Source organism: Telmatherina bonti, assembly GCF_933228915.1.
Source record: "Telmatherina bonti genome assembly, chromosome: 6".
NCBI classification, from domain to species: domain Eukaryota; kingdom Metazoa; phylum Chordata; class Actinopteri; order Atheriniformes; family Telmatherinidae; genus Telmatherina; species Telmatherina bonti.
This window is the reverse complement of record NC_136624.1, coordinates 32757173-32774866: the sequence shown is the minus strand read 5'-3', so window position 1 is coordinate 32774866 and position 17694 is coordinate 32757173. Positions and strand designations below refer to the sequence as shown.

The window sequence follows — 17694 nt, the reverse complement described above, 5'->3', positions numbered from 1 at the left end:
ATTTAAACCAAGCAATGTCCTAAGGACAAGCAGTAACAGTCAACAAATGTCTATAAAGATGTTATTGTTCAAATTTTAAAATATTTGTTATTCTGTTTTGACAAAAAGAATCTGCTTTGATTTTTTTTGCAGGAAAAACTTTTCAGTAAGAAGCAGCTCATAATTAAGCTTTTTTTAAATCATTTAACTTTGATTACAAAATCATATAATTGTTTAAAAACCGCTAGATGCAACAGACCAAAAATATCCTACTTTTCAAACTGAATGTCATCATCTTTCTGAGTTAATTGCCAGATAAACTATGACCCTTTAATGACTTCATGCTTGTCCTTGACTTGCTGTATTTGTGTCCTCTGCTGTGGAAATGGTTTATCTACCATGTGCACTTTTTGTTTGAGGTGAATAATATCAGTAGACTTGCAGTATAAAGGCATAAAAATGAAGGGACAAATGGGTAATTACAGTTAGTTTAACAACAAATATGAAAAGAATTTCATTGCCATGAGAGTCCATCACACAGGTTTATCTGCTAGGAGTCCATTCATCTGAAATAATGAAGCCCAAATATGATCTGTAACAGAAGCATCCAGATTTTCCAAATAATGATACTGTCTCACACATAACCAACTAATTTGTTGCCACACAACTTAGTTTAGAAAAGATAAAGGACATTTTGCTCTAAGTCGGATGATAACATACCATCTATCAGTTTTCTTTACTGCTTAGTCTGATGGAGGGAAGCAAGGGAGCTGAAGCATCACAGCAGTCAGCAGGCAGGAAAGGTCCTGGACAGACTGTAACATACCTGCACTCACCAAAATCCTGACACATTTCCAAACACAGGCTTAAACAACAAAAAAAAAATTGTGGATTTCTAGTTTTTAGTTTTCATTTTCACTCCCAGATGAAGTAAAACAGCTTCCGCTGTGGTGGATAAATGTGTCCAAAGTAACAATGATATCAGAACACTGAATACAGGGATTTTCACAAGAACCAAACCCCAAACAAGTCATGTAAAAAGGCATCACACATTTTCCTTTAAAATTTAAGGCTTTTAAGATAAACAAACACTAGTCAAATTGTCATCCTCATTCTGGTCCTTCAGTAAAATTCTTCCTTCATGTTTTTGGTTCAGTATGGTGGCCCTGAAATGCAAACCACATCTGCAAAAAAAAAACCAAAAAAAAAAACCTTACAAATTGAAAAAAGAACCCAACTACATTAACGTGCTGACAGAGGTAGGTGCCAGTGAGAGAAACTGTCGATTGGACTGTTGTGTTTTTTTTAATTTTTCATTATCATTTTTGTGTTTTTTTAATTTGACATAGCATTTTTTTTTTTTTAAATTAGTCATGTTTTTTTCTTTATTTTTCTTTTTTTTCTTTGTTGTTGCGTTTTAAATTTGTACTTTGCTCTTCTGGGCCACCGTAGTTTAGAGATAAGCTGTGCTATCGATGGACAAGTCAGCAATGACCTCCAGTTTCTCTTTAGAAAATGCGTCACGTTCACGAGTATACACACACAAATAACAGTACCTTTCAAGGACTGGACCGGTATGAGAAGGAAAGTTTCCCCTCCATCTATTTTTGATCCTGACAGCATATTTTTGTGTTTTACCTGCTGCCAGTGACAGGAGTGTCTGCAACTGTTATCAAAATAGCAAAATAGCATTTTCTTATCCATGGTTTGACAAATGACCAATTTTTTTTTTTTTTTTAAGTTTAACAAATGTCAACAGTCTAAAATGATGTACGTGACCTGCATAAAATCTCAGAAGAAGTTCTTTAAAATTTTATTCCCAGATTTTATTCTAAAGGGAAGAATAAACATGAAGCAGAAGTGGAATAGAGGGAGTCAGAGAAAGAAGAAGATGATGAGATTCAACTGAACACACAGGCTGATGTTGGAGTAGAGTGCAGGAGTGGGATACAGAGGCAGGCAGACTGAGTAAGAGACCATGAAATGGGAATAAAAAAAAAAAACTGCTTGGAGAGGGAGAGACAGAAGGAGAAATGGAGAAAAGACTTGATATCTGCAGCGCCCCAGCTGTGAGGCTTTAAGGAGCTTAGCCCTCCTGCCCATCACAGTAGACTCCTCAAGAGCCGGTATTCACAGCTGCAGAGCTACTACTGAGGGTAAAACGAGTATGAGAAGGAGAGAGAGGAGAAGTGTGGGTGGGGAGAGGGGCTCAACACTGGAAAATAACAACGCATGATGATGTGGGTTTAAAATACAGTGGAGAGGGGAACTTTTTTTTTTTTTTATAACAGCTATAAAAAAAACTGACATGAGTCATAAGTTGTTCTGCAGTAAGTATCTGTTTTTACGGCTTTAAAGAAACAGCTTCAGCATTTTGGGAAACACTGAATGCAATGAGTTTGATGGCAAGACTAATACTCTTAAAGTGGTCACATATGTAGTCCTTCGTGAGCATACGGTCAATGGAAATGAAGCTGCAGATAACAGCTGGTTAGCTTGACTTTCAGTCTTAAGATTACTAAATCTGCCAACACCTAAGCTAGTTTATTCATGCTTTACATCTCAAGTAATGAAGCTGTAATAGTGTGAAATAAAAAGAGCTCCTGACTGCAGACAAGACAGCACACTATGGACAAACATGCTGCAACAGGGAAAGGGCAAATTGCATAACGTAGTTGTTGAAATGTGCAACACTGGAGGCTGAGTGTTTTGTTCAACCCATTCTTCATACACAGTAGAGGTCATGTTCACATGGTTGTACAATGTTATTGGTAAAATTTAGTTTTATTCAGACACATTATTGTAAGATGTTTTATGTGACAAAGGGCAGCGCTCAATACGATTGTAGGAAACAAAAACCAGAAACTGGCATCTTTAAATGAGTTTTGCATTTTATATGTCAGAAAAATGATGCTGTTTATCTACTGATAGCATACACACTGATACAAATTCACAGTGATCTATCACAGCTCTCAGGTGGAGTTTTCATCAGTCAGTTGCTGATCTAAAACAGTGTTTTTCAACCACTGTGTGCCACACTAGTGTGCTGTGAGAGATCTTCAGGTGTGCCTTGAGAAATTATCCAAATTCACCTGATTGGTCACCCCAACCAGTCGAGGCAGATGGCTGCCCTCCCTGAGCCGGGTTCTGCCGGAGGTTTTCTTCCTGTTAAAGGGGAGTTTTTTCCTTCCCACTGCTGCCTCATGCATGCTCAGGATGGGGGATTGGATCGAAGTCATGACTCGATGCAATCAATTGGTTTCTATTATAGGATATGTATGAATTGGCTCGAAATAATGTGTATGTTGATTTGTGTATGTAAAGTGCCCTGTGACAACATTGTTGTGAAGTGGCGCTATACAAATAAAGCTGAATTGAACTGAATTAAAAAGCAGCTCTGTGTTCATCCAAAGAGGCCCAGGCGAATGATTATAAAATTCCTTTTTCTTGTGTTTTTCTTATTTCTATTCAAGACACTTTGACAAAATGACCTTATATTAATATGGGCTTTTAAAAAAAAAACAAACAAACAAACAAAACATTTTTGTTTGTGGTGAGACTTGTGAGTTGTCAGTGAAAAAAATTGTACCTTGGCTCAAAAAAGGTTGAAAAAACACTGATCTAAACCATGCATCAGGTCCCATCAAGCTCTATATATATCTAAATCATGTGACTAACTTCTGTCCACGTCAGTATATGTGGCCTTGCAGAGCCTTAAAAACAGATGAAAACATATGCTAAATAGTGTGTGAGACAGGTGCAATTGGTGTAAAAGACTGTATTAGCAGTTTGCCAGCATTGAAGCTCTGCAAGTCTTCTACCCGTCAGCCTGTAAACTCTGCATATGAGGAAACAGATGTGCACTTCCTGAACTGACTGGTTGCATTGGTACTAACACTACACATAAACTAGGAAAACACATCTGGCACGTTCGGCAGAGGCAGTGAGCCAGAATCAAAGGTAGATTTTGTGTTAGCAGTCTGCTATGTATCCATTCACAAGTTCTGTTTTCACATACCAGTTCATGTCTTCCACAGACAACTTTCAACTCTTCTCTTTTTTTCTTTCAAAACTTTGTCCTTTAAATATTCATTTGTTGACTACTGGAGCTGATTGTCACATATACCAAGTTTGGGAATCGTCATGTAATGCACAATGATGTCATCACTTTTCTTTACAGAGGAAAATGACATCAGAGTTGAAGCAACAGCTTGAACTTGAAAAGGACAAAATGTTAATATTTTATATATTTTAGAAATTAACAAATTTACTTAAGTCTGTTTTTTTGATCAGCTGACAAATATTTTTATATTTTTAGATGATCCATTTGCATTTTTTCCCTTTTTTTTCCTTCCAATTTGATGGATCGTCTTTGAGGTCTGTCATATTCAGAAGTGTTCTTTTGTGTCAATATGCTCTGTCACAGTGAAAAAATGCTTTACACGAAACAATAAGTTTTCTGTAAACTCATTTAAGTCAAACTGTTTTATGTTTTAAATCTTTTTTTTTTTGCTTCAAAAAACATATTTGAGTTGGATGAGTCAAGTTTAAATAAAAAAAGCTCATTTTCTTTGGTGTAACAAGTAAGCATTACTCTCACTATGTGTGTAAGGTTGTGGCGTGCTGGGTTGACTCCAGACATTCTTCTTGAAATTCTGGAAAATTACTGTAAATACTTCAGCATTTTAAGCTGAACCTGCATATTTACAACAATAACAATCAGAAGTCTTGTACATCTTATCCATCTTAAAACTATGAACACTAAGCATTTATACAGTAAACTGTTATTTTCAGACATACTTCTGTAATAATCTTACGTGTGTGTGTGTGTGTGTGTGTGTGTGTGTGTGTGTGTGTGTGTGTGTGTGTGTGTGTGTGAATTTCTCCACTGCATTAGCTCTAAAACACTTGCTCAGGCAAAGAAGTTTCTGCATTTCTATCTTTCAAATGTCTAATGACCCTTTTCCTTGTGAATTTGCAACAGGAAGTGTAAACCGACCAGGGCCGGTCCCTGCCTTCCTCAGGAGCCCACCTGTCATCCCACCCCCCCTGGATATGAAGCCCTTTCTTCAGTTTCCCTTGGAATCGCCTCACCCGGCAAGCATCGGCCTCTTTCACAACTTTAACACAGTAAGTGCTCACACGCCATCGAGAGTGCATGTTTTTGTGCTGTATGTCTGGGATTTGTTATTTCTTTGTCTGAATTGACAAGAGACACATCTGGTCTTCAACTGTGCCTTTGGCTTTCTGCCTCAACGTGAATAAGACAAGTGATAAAGTGTTAGAAATTTATAGTGCATAATCTAAAATGATTCGATGACAGCTGTTTGCTTTTTATTCAGTGCAGAGAGTCTTAGAATAATTGAAAAAAATGCCCAGCTGAGTGGTCCCCTGCAATAAAATGACTTACAGCTAATCAATTGAAAAAGAGGCACAGGCCGTGTTCCCTGCAGTCAGCATTTTCTCTGGCTCCTTCTCATTTCTAGATTGGGTTTCATGTGAAGGTCAGCGTGGTCACAAACACAGAAACACACATTATGCACAAACACACATAATCAGTCAGCTTATCTGCTTGCTCTCAAGCGAAATGACCCCTCTGCAGGTTTATGATTCATCCTTCACTGAGGACATTTAGCGTGGGCTCTATTGCTGCAGCGTCTTTATTCAAATCACTCTTTCTTCATACAGTAACATTTATACAAGTGTACAGTAGTCATGGAAGATGTTCTTTAAAGGAAAGTCCGGCTTGGCTTTGAAGGCTGATGTAACTAAGGACACAGAAAAGGGCAAACTGGCTATTAACACTTGACTTCAATGATGATTGTTTGTTTCATAAACAGTTATATTCCTTTTCTCTGACTAATGTTCTTGTGGAATGGTGTTAGCTGTGCAGATATTTCTCATTCTCACCATTTAAAAATACATAAAATTCCTAAAATCTTAGATTTGCAATCAGATATTTTAGTTGTGCTAAATTTTTTCTATTTTTAGTTGGAAAAAAGCAAGTCGTTAAAAAAGACTAACCTGATTTAAGTTGTTTGGACACATTTTCACGCACCATGTTAGAGTAATGTCAGCAGAGCTGTGTTGTTAACAGTTACCCTTTCACATATTATACTTACTCTACACTTGTTCCTGGAGTCCACAAGGGAATGTAAAAAGTATACTGCTGGAAATTCAATGTTGCTTAAACAGCACACAAGCGCTGCAGACAATGTTACCAACTAATCAATGCAAGAACAGTCTTCATATCAATATTACAAACATAGATCTTTCGTCAATATAGCTGAATAGTTGTATTATCACCATTTGCTCTGAATAATGTCAAGATAATTTTAAATATGTAGTGTATGTGGTAAAATAACTCAATTTAGCATATCTATACACCCCTTGAAAAAGTCCTATGTTTCCATGGTAACATTGTACTGTAATGTTCCTGCAAACGATGGCTAATATTGATATGCAAAAGCAACCAATATAAAGACACAATGTTAAATAATACATATGAAATCCTGCAGACACGGCTTTCTTTCCTTTTCACACAATTCATGTTATTTATTTATTTATTTTTTTAATAGACTGAATTCTCATTTTGTCCTCAGTTTTCTAAAATAGTTTTTACAGCAGTCAATTAGGTCATAGCTGGCATTTCTTATGATGGCAGAGTTCAACGTTCATAGCGTGTAATCAGACACAGCGATGATGGTATGGAAAGCAACTCTCATTCATAAGTTTGTTACAAGAGCTGCATGAATTAACATTGCTTACTTATTATTTCACATGGTCTCAAAGTTTTGCCTCTTGCATGACTATAAACATAATGCATTTCAGTAAGATATCTTCTTTTTTAGTCTATTTTGTGTTTAGCCATAAGGCGAGACTCTACAGTCTGTAACCATTGCAAAAGAATGTGTGCAATACGTTATTAAAGTGTCTGTCAACCTGCCAAAAAAAAGCAGGCCATAATGTTTTACAATCCTTAATCCTTTACTTTGTTAAGTATAAAACAGCTGCAGCACAGCAGCAGAAGGCGAAAATGACTTTTCTTAAAAAGATATTTGTTCAGAATTGTTCCACCACACAGCCTCCAAATGTTTACTTTTTCATCCAAAGAAAAAATAAGAATTTCCATCTTTCTTCTCATTTGGACGCACAGGTGTAATGAAATCATCTGGGCTAAATTCAAATAATTAAACGCAAAAACAATTAAAAAAAAAAAAAAGAGAGAAACTAGTAAGAGGCAGAAAAATAATGGAGAAGGAAATGTGGGAAGAACGTCTACACAGTGTGGCACAGTGTAAGGTACTGGTGAGACAAAAGCTCCCCTGTATGAGAGGAGGAAGTGAAAGAGGAGACAGGATCTGGACTAATAAGTTAATGAGGTCATAACAGTAGAGACAGACGCACAGACGGAGGGCCTGATGAGAACAGGTGGCCAAAGAAAGGCGGCGAAAGAGACACAGTGATGGGACACCAGAGACTGATCAACAGGCTGGAGGGCAGGCACCAGTAAGAGACAGAAAAGATAGTTTTTACCTGCCATATGCACACGCACACACACACACACACACACGATGTGCACACATGCAGTTATGCATTCAGTCACACAGGCTTGTCAAAGAAACTGACACGAAGCGTTACAGGTTTCCACTTAAGAATCACTGAAAAAGACAGAAGTGAATTAGAAAGAAAAAAAAAAAGCTTCTCAAGTCTAAAAATATTCCTCACAGTGGACAAACAGGGTTTAAGTTTTCAGACCAATTACACAATGTCCCCTGGTGCCTTAAGCTTAGCAGTGTGCATGGTCTCATTTGGCAACGAGCACTCAGTCTGAGCCTGAGATGAGAGGCTGAGTAAAACCACAACGCCTCTTGGCTGTTTAATGAAGACAACACCCAGCACGGTGTTTTTCTTTAACCCTGCCAATGGGTCTGAGAGCTCAAAGTCCACTGGAATTGTGTTTAAATGAAAGAGTAGCGTTTCAGAAGACAATGACACGACATATATCTGTTCTTATTCTGAAAATGACAAGCTTGGCTGTAATAGGTTTAAACCTGGAATATGCAATAAAAGATCATCAGTTTGATGTGTCTTTTACAACATCGCTTTGTTTTTGCTTTTTCCTTGTGCTCTATTCAAAATACAGGTGAATTCATTAAGAATTGTCTTGTAAATGTCATCACAAGTTTCTCTTTTTTGTCTTCCACAGAATAATTCCGATTATATTGCACTGAAAATATGATGACACACAAAAAAAGTTGGTATTGCAAATTAGGAATTCTTGAAGATGGGGAGTGTGTAATTAGGTCTTGACACCAGAATTTAATTGTTTGAGCAGCATCCAAGAACTTAGAACAGAGGTAGGCAACTCTGGTCCTCGAGTGCTGCAGTCCTGCAAATGTCAGGAGTTTCCCTGCAGCAAAACGCCTGATTCAAATCAAAGGCTATTTAGCAGACTTGTGCAGAGCTTGACATCAAACTCTGGAACAAGTCTGCTAATTAGGTCTGGTGTGTGTCAGGTGTGTTGCAGCAGAGAAACTCCTAACATTTGCAGGACTGTGGCACTCGAGGACCAGAGTTACCTCCCCCTGACTTAGACAGTCTACCGCTCCAGCTGCAGCTGGGAAAACACACATCTTCGTGTCTACATTAGTCATTGTTCTCACTCAGTTCACCTCTTTCTTCTATATCTCCCAGCTTTCTCCCACCTTTTAGTGCAGGAGTGTCAAACTCAAGTCCCCGAGGGCCGGCATCCAGCAGGTTTTTGTTGTTTCCCTGCCCAAACACACCTGATTCAAATCAAATGGATCCAACAGCTTCATGTCAACCTACTCATTCATTTCTATCAGGTCTTTTGGAGCACGGAGACAACAAAAACCAGGAAGATACTGGCCCTCAAGAACTGGAATTTGATATTTGTGTATTAGTAGTTTTCCTGTGTCATTCACCTGCACTTTTTCTGCAATGCAGTTCTTTGTAATCCACGTTTACTCCATCGACTGTGTCGGTGCGCTGCAGCTTCGCTGTTTGAATGTCTCGTGTTGCTGAATCATTGATGTGACCTCTGGGTTTTCACTCCACAGATGGACCCTGTACAGAAGGCAGTGATGACGCACACCTTTGGGCCACCTTTGGTGAAAACAAAGAGGCCAATAATCTCCTGCAATGTGTGTCAAATACGTTTCAACTCTGAGGTATGACACGCTAAACAATAGTTTGCTTCTGCAGCTAAATCTCCTTAACTGACCGATCCGCACCACAAACCACCATTTTCTGCATTGCTGACTTTTGGTTAGCTTGAGGCTAAACGCCTACACAAAATTAGAGATGTGTGCAAAAAATTTGCATGTCAGGATAATTAATTCATTAACTGTGCTATTAAATACAGAATAAAGTCTGTTCCCTCATAAGCTTGTGCGGTTATTTCTCTTTGTGTGCATTTACAAACTTTTACAGAGATGATTTAGTTTTCTAACTGGGCACTGAGCCCATACAAGGAGCAATGTGCACTATCTCAGGTAAAAAGTAGATAAAAAAGAACACATTGCCACAATAAGTCAAAAATATTTACTGATTATTAATGAATTTATAATAAAAAGTGATTAAACAAATATGTGTGTGGCTAGAGTTTGTGAACTCTGGAAGTATCAGTTTGGATGAAAGTAAAATTAAAGTATTTTTTTCTGTCAGATTACTTCACCTGCACTCTGCACATGCTAAATCATGACCTAAAAAGTGGCTGATCTGGATCCAGAGTAGATTGGTGATTGACAGCACAGCTGGAGCAGGTGAAAACTAGGTTCACAGTATCTCAACTCCAAATTTAACTTGTTGCAACAGAAGGGTGGGGGGTAGAAGGATAGAAATCCCACTTTGCTTAACTTACACCATGATGTCTGGCTGAAGTTCTCATGGAATGTTGTGTCAGAGAAATTCTTATCATGACAAACTGTAAAACAACAGGAGAAAAAAGCTGATTTTTTTTTCCCTCTAGATCGTGCAGACATTTTGTTAGGTTAGAAGGTGTCCAGCTTTGAGCAGCACGTCTCAGGTGTTGATATTAAAACTGGGCATAGGTCCTCTTCAATGGTTTTAATGAACTGTGGGAGATGTGTGAGCATTGCTGCAAAGCAGGAGGATGAATCACAGCTTGTCCTCTTGGCTACTTTACAGCTGATCAAGCAGATTTTCTGCGTTTTACTCTTGAGGCAGCAATGTGCCAGCACGAGGCAGGGGGTCTGCCATAAAAGAAGCCAGAAAGGAAGTCATGAAACTTTAGAGAAATGATTTGATGGTCCCCATTAAATTATCAGTAGTGATAACTGAAGATGAAAAGTACATAATAAAAGCATCCAAGTGGTTGACATGACTAACGTGCCCTGAACATAGTACCAGACCTTTTGGAGTGGATGATATTTGTATGCACATGGGGGGAGGGTTTAATGGTTTTAGAGTCATTTCCTTTGATCTGTTGAAGGACCCCAATTTTTCTGAACAATTTATTCAAGCCTCTTGTAGTCATGACAACTGTATTTGATTAGTGAAATTGGCATCCATAGAGAAAAAGTTGCATTGTTTTTTTGGTTTTTTTTTTTTTTAGCCTAATCCTGGCATTTTTCTGACTCTTATCAAGGTTTTATTTCTAAGTCAAACAAAGTAATGTCATTAACTGAGTTTTGTTTTAGCTAGACCAGCCCAATCTAAAAGATTCCCAGTCCAGTGTTTTTTAAATGATGTTTCAGAGTAACTGAAAATACTTTAACACCTGATCTGTGTTTATAGTATAGTATTGCAAAGACATTTTGGGGAATTTTTTTCTTTTAATACTCACCTGATCACATATATCATGCACAGTTCTGGCTCGCAAGAGCCACAATCCTGCAAATGTGGATATTTTGCATCTTCAACATAGCTTATTCAACTAAATGAATCTCTCCAATAGCTTGTCAGGTTCTGCACAAACCTATTACAACCACCAAAAGCAGCCCTCAAGGACCACTTGTGCACAACCCTGATTTACAAGCAGCACTTAAATATTTGCCTGAATAAAACACTATTTGCCACTTACTAAATCAGTTGGAAATGGAGGGATGACATGAAGACAACTGTGGGGTAACAGAGACACAATGGGTTTAGTGTCATCATATCATAAGATTAGACATTTTAAGTCGTGACTGAGTATTTACCACTTAATGAATGTGCTTTTTTTTTTCAATGTTTTATTCAATCTTTTATATTTTAACTACTTTTTCAATACTTTACGAAGTGTTTCGAGGATTACCATAAAAAACAAAGAATTTACAGCCTAATTTTATTCATTAAACTTTCAATAGATAATTGAAAATTTATTTCAAAAGTTTTTTCCAATGCTGTAATTTATACACACACACATACATATACACATGTATCCCAATCAAGAGATTTTTGTCCTAATAACACTATGACTGAGTATCCAAAGCAACCAGAAAAGATGTTGTCTATAACAAGAATTGTATACCGTAAAGAATGTAGATCATCCCCAACCATGACTGTCTTCTAACCAAGTAGTTTCTATTTCTGTAAATAACTATAAGCACTGCTCTTCATATCCAACATCTCCATCCTGCGTATATATGGAGGTTTTGTAGCTGTTTAAAAAGAAAAGACTTGAGATGTAAAACTACTCAATGAGTCAGATTTTACTTTTGCCATTTTGTATGAAAATACTGTATGTGGTTTATAAGATGGCATTATGGGACACATCTAACAAAATAACCTGTCATGTTTCAATTTGTAAAACTTTTTCCTGAACTAGTTGCATCATTAGTAGCGTGTCTACCCACTGAAATGAATGATAGTAAAAGTATTCTGGAGTCATCTTTCAGCACAATCAACTATCATGAATTTGATTGACAGTTAAATGCTAAAAGGCCTTTGACTGATGGAAAAAGCCTGGTGTTTATGACCTGCCACCGTAACCTATAGCCTAAACATGAGCGGAAATCAAACAAAAGCCTGATATACAAGCCTGCCTAAAAATATGACTCCATTCCTGTGCTTCAGTGCTAAATATTTGCACTCTAAATACAGTGGTGTGTAAAGGACGCAAGAAGGAAAGGAGTCATCCGAGACTTGTGTAACACTGCCCTTCTCTCAGTGAGAGGCCACCTAATCATATCTCCCCCAGCTCAGACCTGCATGTTCTCACATGATGTACACGAGCACAGCACGCTTGAGTAGGGAGCATTTTTATTTACTTCATCATGTTCATATTTACATACTTAACACCTGTGAGATCACACAGTGTCTTTGAATGAGTAATGCTTGAGAGGTCGCCTTTGCTCATTTCATGGCTGGGTTGCATGGTGAGAAGTGTAACACTGGGACACCTGTTTTTCCTCCTTGCTGTTATAGTTGTGAGCCATGGTGTGCATCTGCTCTGCTGCAGCTCTACAGCACTTTCCACAGTAACCTGAGAGACTAGGAGGTAAAGCACTGTCGACATTCTTTAATAATGAAGGGATGCTCTGCTTACAGTCCAGTGCTGGGCTTGCGCAGGCTGTCTGAACTGCGGTTCAGAACCAGATAAACACTTTATTTTCCACTAGGTTTTCTGTAGGTCTTTAGATAATAAGGCATATTGATGACATTGCCGCTTCTTTTAGTTTATGTCTGACAGAAGCTGATTTTTGATAAGGGTTAAAATGAAATGCAGATAAGTTAAAAGGTGATGAGAGGCAGGTGCTTCTTACTGCTATTTCACTGTATCCCCACATGTTGTCATTATAGCACTGCAATTCATTGCAGGCCACAGAGGACAGATTAGCCTGCCAGTGTTCAGCTGAGCTCTGCTGCAAGGTTGACGTCACACCGTGCTGCATTAGCCATCGTCACTACTGCTGTAGCACACTGGACACCTCTTCCTCTTTTTTCCCTCTTCTCTTCTTGTTGTCCTCAAACAACACAGGTGTCATTAGCAAAAGCATGCATTTTCATTTTCCTCATAGTTTTCATGTTCTCGCCTTTCCTTCCACGAGCTTCTGTGCTGCATACCGTCTTCTTTCCTGCTCTCAAGCTGCTTTCCACCCCCTCTTACTGTCGCTGCTGCCTGTCCTTCCTACAGTAGATTTGGCTGCTCGACCAGCTCTATCTGCTTTCTGTTCCTTTGTCGCTTTATAGATAAAACATCAAAGCACATCCTGCTTAGCGAGAAAAGGATTTTAGGAACATTGACTTGCTCTCATTTCCCCCTTAAATCCCATTTCTGCTTCATCATTCATTTAAATCCTTCTTTTTCATGGTTCTGTCATAGCTTCTAAGTCCGTTTCACACACTATGCTGAACTAAATACATATTTTACCATATTTATATGTTATCAGCATTATCATCTATGTTATACACATATTCAGTCATTTAAAACAATTATCAGTTGCACTGACTGAGATAAAAGGGGAAAATCCTAATCCCGCTCTACTCCTTTCTGTAAAAAGCTTATGTGTAGCATATGACATTCATTTCGTTTTGCATGTTAGCACCATGTAGGAATGCCTTCATTTGGCTCATTTACGCAATTTAGGTCAGCAAAGCAACAGAGCTGAAAACAATGCATCAAGGAGTGAATTACTTATTTGGAACTCTCCTGACCCCCATTCATTAGGCAACATGCATTTTTTGGTCTCATTTTATGGGTTTTCTTGTTTTAAATTTGAAATATTTTTCTTTGCAAGCCAAACCAAAGGGTACTGTAAAAGCAGCAACATGTTACAATGCTCTCAACTAGCTGAACACACCAAGGCAGACGGCTGCACTGATGGGCAATGAGAACTTTTTAAACAGAAAAGAGCTCACACATTATGACAAGATTTTTTTTTTTTTTTTTTTTTTTTTTTGGCAACTATTGATTGAAAAGTTTATTTGAACATTATGAAATCTAAAAACAAAAACAAGAAAAAAAGACAAAAAAAAACCCCAAAACTAAACATAGAAATAAAAGATGACAAAACGTTCAAAAGGAGTGGGTAGAAGCATAAATTTATATGTAATCCCCACCCCAGTGATGAGCAATACAATATAAAAAGCAACACTATTAACCCATAGCAATACAACAGTATTAAACCAGTATATTATTAATACTTATATAAAAAATAATATCCTTTATATGTCATAATCTATATGACTACAATAAGCAGTTACAGTAATGGAGCAATGCAGTCATAATACCAATAATAAAACAATAGCAACATCTATATCAACAATAATAAAACTACTCAGCGTATGTATTTTATTTCATTCTATAATATTTCTGTACTCCTCAATTATCATGTCTTTGTATGGTGACTATGAGAACATTAAAATGTTAAGGTGAATAACACAGTTTTACTGCTCAGTTAGATATTTATTTATAAGTTGAACAGCTTTGAGCTGAATTATTTCTTTTATAAGTAAAACAAACACCAGCTTATCAGAGTGACTTGTAATCCATAACCTTTTACATTTAAACTTTGCTTTTAACTCCCACCCTCACGTCTCTTCCTGTCTGTACACTTGATTTTGGCTTTCAAACGCAGAAGGTCATAACAACAGCTCAAGCATTAAAGCTACTGCAGAATGAAAAGAGAAGTTGGAAAAGGATGGCAGCACAAAGTCTAGATTGTTAAGAGAATTGGGTAGTTCTCCCTTTCGAGCCCCCTGCTGCCACTTGTGTCGATTTGGAGGCCTTCATCTCCTTGTCTAATTGCGGGGCTGCAGGGAGCAGCGGCAGGAGGAGGAGTAGTGTTACACGGGCAGAGCTATATCTGCCTATCTGTCATCACTAATCAGGATGAGGGCTATATGGGTAACTATCATTGGCAGTTAATGCCTCTGGCTTACCAAGGCATCCTGGACACGTCCCAGTCGTCCCTCCCCCTCCGAGCCCCCCACCATGTACCTGTCATGTGCTTCTGTAGGTCTAAGCTGTGTTGTTGATACAATGAAATATATCTAACTCCAGAAGATTCTTGGTTGTGTAGTCACATGCACATAGAGTCATGCACAGGGTGTTGTATTACTGCATTAAGGAGCTTATCTGAACTCTATCTGTGCCCTAACACCTCACTCACTCCTTTGATTTCATTGAGACTGGCATGCAAATATACAGCGTAACTTAACTTGCAGGGCGATGCCCATTTCCCAGCCCATTTTCCCTGTCGTATTGGACAGCTCTGTGCTTCATGATTTATACCAACAGCAATTTTAAATAAGTGTGCAGTGATCTCTGTCGTGAGGCAGAAAGTGAGGCGTGTGGAGGCACTGTGTGTGTGTGTGTTGCGTTAGACATTTTTGGAGGACAGTGAGTTTTGTCAAGTGCACACCGGTTCAATTACTCCCACAATATTTCCCTTTCCTTAAACCTGCATTTTAGTTTGCTGAAACAAATCTGACTGCATTTTCTGTAAGAAATAATTCTCTAATCAGAAGCATATTGTCACGTGAAGCTTGAAGAAGGTGAACACATTGTTAATATGTAGTTGCCTTTAGCTCCAGCTCATTGGGTTTGCTGCAGTGGATTCCCAATTTTAAATTGTATCATTCTAGTTTATAACTTCATTTATATGACTGCTGGAGAGAAATTAAAAATGGAAATTTCACAGTTAATCCATGGATTTTTCCAGAGAGCAAGAGCTTCTAGAAACTCTTTACTTTTAATAAGTTAATGAGGACATAGCGTCTTTACTTTTTTCATATTTTCCAAGTTTTGAACTGATGCTCTTCAGTGTATATGTGTCCTTTCGCTCAGTCACTGGCAGGCCCATTTTAGATAATGCCAGCACCTGATAGTCATCAACTCAGCAAGTCAGTTTGGTGGTTAAGATGTGGTGATGAAGATAGACTAGAATATTCCAGAGGCTAATCCTCCTTGACAGCCTCATCAGCACATCATACCTGCAAACCCGCAGCTCATCTTGTGACATTAACTGAGGGACCCACAAGCAGAGGACAGACTCAACAGCTGCAGTAGACAAAAACTGAGTTTACAGCAGGTTACTTTAGCTTTGGTATAAAAATGTGGAAATATAGCTGGAGGTGAGCTCAGGAAGAGGGGCAGCTGAGGGAAGAGTGGTAGCAGGCTGAGTGGCAGGTGGAGTTAAAACGGTAATTTGGACTGTAGTGAATTGGCAGGTAACAGTTCTGGTGATCAAGCTTTAACCAACAAGTTTAACTGCAAACTGCTGAGTGATGGATAAGAGGACAGGAGAGATATACTGCTGCAGTTGGCAAGTGGATGGACATCAGGTGTGCAGGTTGATTGCTGGAGAGCGGCTCTCCCAAAGAACACTCACATGGACACAAACCCCATTTCCCATTTCCAGATTCATTCCTCCCATTGATTTCACATTTTCCTTTCCAGCAGAGATTTAAAACAGATAATCTGCAGACATGAAAAACAGGTAACAAGCTTTTAAAAAAAAAAAAAAAAGAAAAAAAAAAAGTAGTATTCATTTTAGACCACATCATATTAATTATAACACATGACACATCTGAATCATGGCCCTGCGATGAACTGGTGAGCTGTCCAGGGTGTACCCTGGCTTTGCCCAAAGACTGCTTGGATAGGCTCCAGTTTTCCCGCCACACTTCATCTGACTAAACGGTTTGGATAATGAGTGAATGAACAAACATCTGTATTACCCAACTTTTAAATTTTTTTTTTTTAGTTATATCAGTTTATCATCAAATCTTCTTGAGATAAAACCTTTTTACCTTTAATTCAGTTTTCATTGTAGGATTTCACACCCCTTTACATGTCACAAATTCCCAACAGCTTCTGCGAAGGATAGACTGGTGTTTTACTACAGTTTCACCAGCAGGCCTAATCTCCCACTGATCATCTCTCCTATTAGTGCATTTAGGAAGTAAGATGTGCATCAGAGTATTTGGTTGTGAACAATTTCCTGATCACTGTCAGGAGGAAAAAATGAACAAAAGACAAGAAGGTGGAAATTAGATGTATAAAGACAGACTAAAGACCCAGAAGCAGAGGAGTTGAGGGGGATAATTGACAGAGATATAGAACAAAGCAAGTTTCTAAAATGCAACAAAAACATAAAGGTAGCAGAAGATTTTAAAGTTTGTAATTATTCAACATATACCCATATCAAGCCCGACAATAAGATCTACAGATCGATTAGAGTTCAACTCACCAACTGAATGCTTTTTTTTTATGCATCTATGCCGAGTCAAGCAGCCCGGCCTTTTCTTGTGTTTTTCACGTCATTGTATTTGTCATGGAGCAGTGGTGAGGACACAAATGCAGACCAGGAAGTAGGATGCATAACAACAATGTTTAACATAAACCCAGCTTGACAATCCAACGAAGACAAGAAAACTAAATTAGAAGGACATTAAACTGGCAAAAGCAAACTGAATCCAAGTGGCATTTATACACAGGTAAACATAAGACACATGTGGAATGGATAAGCTAAATGAAGCCAGGTGGGCTAATGAACAGGAAACAAAGCTAGACAGAAAACACAAAGAAATCTACAAAATAAAACAGGAAACCAGAACTAAGGACCACGTTGTACACCATGACAGTACTTATATCTTGTGTTTCTGTTTGTCTTTATGCACCACTTAAGTCTGTTTTGCTCTACTCCTGCCTTCCTGTGGAAAAATTCATCTTTTCCTTTCTATTTCTGGTCTTTATCTGCCTATGGTGGCTGACATTTTGGTCATCTCTTCACAGTCTTCACC

The 17694-nt window shown here is 38.2% G+C and overlaps 1 protein-coding gene across 1 annotated transcript in view; it reads left to right on the top strand.

Annotated features, from left to right (window-relative positions):
* LOC306757852 (zinc finger protein 385A-like) overlaps window positions 1-17694 on the top strand; it is a 35960-nt gene that overhangs the window by 14116 nt on the left and 4150 nt on the right. The window contains exons 2-3 of the mRNA XM_079243021.1: window positions 4964-5109; window positions 9063-9173. Of these exons, the coding sequence (XP_079099147.1) occupies window positions 4964-5109; window positions 9063-9173 (257 nt within the window). The remainder of the gene's footprint in view (window positions 1-4963; window positions 5110-9062; window positions 9174-17694) is intronic.